General features: G+C 40.5%; 2 protein-coding genes across 2 annotated transcripts in view; one reads left to right on the forward strand and one right to left on the reverse strand.

The window, feature by feature from the left end:
* The window catches only part of msi (RNA-binding protein musashi), a 93,080-nt gene that overhangs the window by 2,480 nt on the left and 85,276 nt on the right, over positions 1-5,324 (reverse strand). The window contains exons 4-5 of the mRNA XM_018523098.1: positions 1,984-2,224; positions 9-416 (exon numbers count right to left, since the gene is read on the reverse strand). Coding sequence (XP_018378600.1) covers positions 9-416; positions 1,984-2,224 — 649 coding nt within the window. The remainder of the gene's footprint in view (positions 1-8; positions 417-1,983; positions 2,225-5,324) is intronic.
* The window catches only part of LOC108771172 (uncharacterized), a 27,049-nt gene continuing 24,568 nt past the window's right edge, over positions 2,844-5,324 (forward strand). The window contains exons 1-2 of the mRNA XM_018523101.1: positions 2,844-3,007; positions 3,510-3,585. Coding sequence (XP_018378603.1) covers positions 2,844-3,007; positions 3,510-3,585 — 240 coding nt within the window. The remainder of the gene's footprint in view (positions 3,008-3,509; positions 3,586-5,324) is intronic.

Here is a 5,324-nt window from a genome sequence, read left to right on the forward strand (position 1 = left end):
CCGAGCGCTAGCGCGCCCGGTTGCACCGCCTCCTTCGGCTGCGCCTTCTTACATTCGACCTTCTTGTTCTTGATCGTATGGAAGTGTATCTCGCACACGCGGTCCACCACATCCTCGTTCTCGAAGGTGACAAACCCGAAGCCGCGATGACGTTTCGTTTGTTGATCCATCAGCATCACCGTCTCCTCCACCTTCCCAAATTGATTGAAGTAGGCCTTGACCTCGTCGCTGCTGGTGTCCTGACTGACACCACCCACGAAGATCTTCTTAGTGCGATTGGCCTGTTTCGCGCGATTCTTCGGCGTCGCGTGCTTCGGATCAATCTTCTTGCCATCAAGGGTGTGGATGGGACACTTGAGGACTTTGTCGACGCTACCGGGCTCGGCGAATGTGATGAAGCCGAAACCGCGGCTACGCTGTAACCGAACAAGCCGAGAACCGGCACGATGCACATGGACCGTCTATTGCGTGTCTCCTCCCTCTTTTGTTGCGACTCTTTTGTTTTTCGCTCTCGCAATCGAACGCTCCGACATCCGATTCTCATTTTTCCCGACTTGATCGAGGGATACCGTTTTTATTCGCACTTGGTTCAATTATCGCAAGACCGCTAAATGTTTAGGACGAGTTTTCATGATCATGAAAACTTTTCACGATCGTTGGGGCAAAGCTAATTATAATTTGTCGATTATTGCGAGTAAAATAAGTACCACACGATTTTCATAAAATTACTGTTCACTTCTAACCTGCTCAAATGATGATCAAAAACTGATGACCGTTCGTCTTCTCCCTAACATTGCGTTGGGTTCGATTCGGAATATAAGAATGCTCTGTGATTGCGAAATTATCCTAATCTTTAATAAATCCTGCTTTCGTTGATCTCTCGTAGCTTTTGTTATAAACGGTTAACTAGTGCTACCAAACTACCATTTGCATGCAAGACTGTCCAAGCCAATGTTTAAGACAAACATTCTAATGTTACGTGAAACAAAGACTGCGATAAGACTCAAATCCATTACGAACGTTAAAGAGCTACTAATATATATATATATATATACATACATACATACACATATATACATATGTATATATAATATGTATAAACATTACGTCTGTCCCACCCATTCCCGTTCGCGAAATATCCGATATTACACCCGCATTCGACATTTACCGCCTGCAAATCCGACAAAAGAAAAAAAAACGACAACTCTGCCTCTCCCACCTTCTTTTAATATATAATGCGATTAATGCGATTAATAATACCTAATACAATCTACTTCTCTTGATACTTTATCAGCAATTAATTACACCGATTAGTACAACTTCTCATCTACTACGGTCTACTACGGTATATAGTTTCGTGCAAAAGTGGAAGGAGAGATTGCTTGGTGCATCGAATCCTGTCGAGGTAAACTCCTTTCTCTCGCGGCATTTTCGCGGCCGACCTCCCGCGAAGCACGAGGATCGGGGTCGAGCCGAAAACCGTTACCACGGCAAATCAACAGGCGCGGCATGAACGCGATTTGGAAACGCGTGGGCAATATACGAGGCTGTTCTCACCGTAAATTGAATAATACAAATTTAATCATATCCATGACATTATCAACAAAACATTCAATCGATAAAAACTATTTCTGAAAATAGGTTTCTAATCATACAAATTGTACGTACGATGCATTAGGAGATAGAGGAGTACTGAATAAATTTAGAAACGTTAAATTAGGAAAAGAGATTAGAAAAACTATAAATTTCTCACACAAGTTTAAATTAAAAGATACTATTGCACGCATTCTTTTAATTAATGCGGCTTTGAAATATTATCAGAACGTGACCGATAAAAACGCGAGAAATGAACAACTTTCGTTATTAGCTTGACAGCTGGTGAATTAAATGACGCGCGCGCGCGCGAGAGAGAACAACCTCGTACAATAACCGTAATTGATCGGGCGAGCAAACCAAGAGATATGCTCAGATAGATGGACCGACCTGCGTCATCGGATCCTTCATGATGAGGACATCGGTGACAGTGCCGAACATGTTAAAATATTCCCGCAGCTTTTCGCTGCTCGTCTGCCAGGAAAGGCCGCCCACGAAAAGCTTGCCCGGCGCCGGGTCGCCGCCGTTTGGCGTACTCCTGCCGGAGCTGCCTGAATGGCTACCGTTTATCGGCACCAACGTGTTGTGGAAGTCGTGCTCGATCGCACCGTTTGTTGCCTCCATGCCGGCGCTGCGAACAAAAATAAATCGATCATAAGTCCATTTGCGATCAACCAAAAATCCACGTGGCATTCCGGCTCGTATTAGTCTTCGTACTAAAAGCTATTAAATATTATGATTTTACTTTACACAAATTTTTTTAAAACATATAGTACCAATTCTTTTATTTCTTCCAATAAAACAAATTATATATTATACACACACACACACGTATAATATTATTTATGTATAAATTATACATATATATTAAACATGAAAAGATAAATAATGTTATATTAACAGCATTAGCCGACAGCAATTTTATTGAAACAAGAATGACAAGAATATAACTTATTTTATTATTAATAGATACTATTAAAGAATTAACACGATTATTTTTAGTTAAACTACTGTTGACTTATATAATATTGTTAATATATAATTTTTTCTATATATATAATTTTTCCTATATATATTTTTTCATTCTTGCGATATATAAAGATGAACATTTTTAACTACAAAGCGTTTGTGTTAAAGTAATTTAATGCTAATATATTCATGCGCAAATTAAATTATACATCGTGTTAAATACAGACGAATTTCTATTTATTACATTTTGCAGCCATTCTTTGGGAAAAGCGTTCGTGCAGATGGCGATAAACATCTTACAAATATCGACAGTTTTATTAAGAGCTCGTGCTCGTATATTTTTCTCGTTTCAGTTGATACCGCTCGTCTTATTCAACGCTTGCGTGATGCTCGCCGTACCCTCCATGATCTATCATAGATTCTTCGTTACTACGATTGACGTTCAGTAAGTAGTGGGTTCTATGCTCTTCCAGGCCGACGTTAAAGTGAAACAAGCACTCTGTCTCGCGCGACAAGTGTAAAAATAATATATCATTTCGCAAAACGATCGCGTCAGCAAACCCTGGAACTTGGACGGAAAATATAGCGCGGCCCGTCTATTCCTGTAAGCAATCTACATTCTATGTATATAACGCCGATGTGTTAAGGTCACTGTGTCTGCCGAGAGCTAACGACCTTGGCACTGCCACGTTTTATGTCTACTTACAAGGAACTTTTACTTACGCCGTGTAATATGCCAAGCGGTCCGTAATAGAAAAAAATATAAATATTTTTATCACAGGATTAAGTAAAGACGAAAAATAACGTTTGTCATCTACCGTTCTTTCGCATTTGCAATTTTTACGCATTCGTCAGGATTTATGTAAATGACAAAAACTGCAATGCACGCGAGAATAAATACCTGTATCTTTCCAAGTATAAGCGGATAATATTATCGTCTTATTTAGGTTGACCGATTACCAAAGATTTGAAATTCCGTCGGTACCGAGATTTTACGACCTGAGGAATCCTCGTAGTTTGAAGGTAAGTTTGCAAAATAAATGCGTTTTTATTTCTGACATAAATATAATAAGAACCATTTTGTAATAGTTACTTTTGATATTTTCATAAAATTTATTTTTCATGAAATAAGTTTTTACATAGTATTCTCGTTTCATCCAAGCTGTGTGTAGAATAATCGATAATCTCATGAGAAAAGAAAAACAATGTATCCGTCCATGCCCTGTCTCTCGCAATATCCATAAATCTCCGACCGTTCGCTGTGTTGCCACCGAACGCGCTTACATTTAATATCTAGAGACACAGATGAGCGCCAATATTTAATCAATTATTACACCTGATGTAAAACATTCATTTAAAGTAATTAATTAAAAGTGCAACGTGCACGTAATCTGCAGAGTTACGTGTCACTTGTGATATTTGTTATTATAAAACGAGATTAATTCTGACAACGATGTCATTGTCATCCTTAACCTTGATTAATTATTTTTACAATTATATTGATTAATTGCGTATCGCGTTATAACTGTCTATATTCGCTTATATTCGGCGTCGTTAAATAATTCGTGTTATGGCCGTATCACAAACATACTGTGTTTATCGGGTTTAAAAATCTGTTACATTGTTTTGTTCCGAGAGTCTTAATTAATAAATTCTCCTTAATTAATAAATTACAAAATCGGTTCACGTAACATAATTTAATTCTTGATCAAATGCGAAATAAAAGTGCAACGCAGTCGGCTACTGCGGTATCTTTGATAGAATTATTTTGTCTTTTGCTTATGCTGTATCCACATAATAATGACAATTGTCGTATCATGAATTTTGCCGCCGCAAAGCAATTAAGACTGTACAGCTTACATTTTTAAGGTATTTAAAAATGTAAGCTAAATACAAATCTGAAAATAATTTTGTTGACTATCAAAATTATTATTATAGCTCAAATTGGTAAAATGTCAAAACTTTATGTAGCATTTTGTAGCTCCTCATGCTTAAGATTCCCATGTAATTATTTTGATGGTGCAATAAAATTATTTTCAAATTTACATCCAAGTAAATTTTTAAAAACTTGAGCAAAATTGTCCTTTCCATATAGCTGCAGACATTTTGCGCGCGCTTTACGCACGTCCGACACATTCCTTCTTTTTTTTTCAGTTAGAAAGATATCTCGTATATCGCGAGTAACAAACCAATATCCCATCTACGGGCAGTACTGGCGTGGACTCGCCCATCCTGCGTTTCGCATGTGACTCGAGAGATACGTATGAAACTAAGAGAAACTATGGTCGTTCCGTCGTGTATATCTAACCGGAGATATACCGTGCCGTCGCGATGCCTTTTCCCTCAGGATTCCAGCGTCGTAACGCGTCGTACATTCACCGCCAGCACCGACGGCGTTGCGGCCGTACGGCGAGGGTGCGCGCGGGGAAAGAGAGGTTGGCGAGTGGACGGGACAGCAGGGTGCGCTGTGTAGCAGTGGGGTGGACGGTCGGAGGAGAGCCACGGGGGGTTGCGCGTTAGCCCGGTTTAGATATATCGCCGCGAGCGGCATGGTCGACATGCGCGCGACGAAGGGTGTCGCGGGGATGTAGGGCGGCGAGACCGGTAAGCATATACAGGGGTTGGAGCAGGATGGAGTGCGACGAGGGTGGAGCGGAAGGTCCGGACGAGCGAGAGAAGAGAGGAGAAAGAGCCAGGAGAGCGAGTCGTTTGGGGTTGGGAGTGGCGGCGGCGGAGGCGGCGGCGGCGGCGGCGGCGGAGGC

The sequence above is a fragment of the Trachymyrmex cornetzi genome, unplaced genomic scaffold, assembly GCF_001594075.2.
Source record: "Trachymyrmex cornetzi isolate Tcor2-1 unplaced genomic scaffold, Tcor1.1 scaffold1403, whole genome shotgun sequence".
Taxonomy (NCBI): Eukaryota; Metazoa; Arthropoda; class Insecta; order Hymenoptera; family Formicidae; genus Trachymyrmex; species Trachymyrmex cornetzi.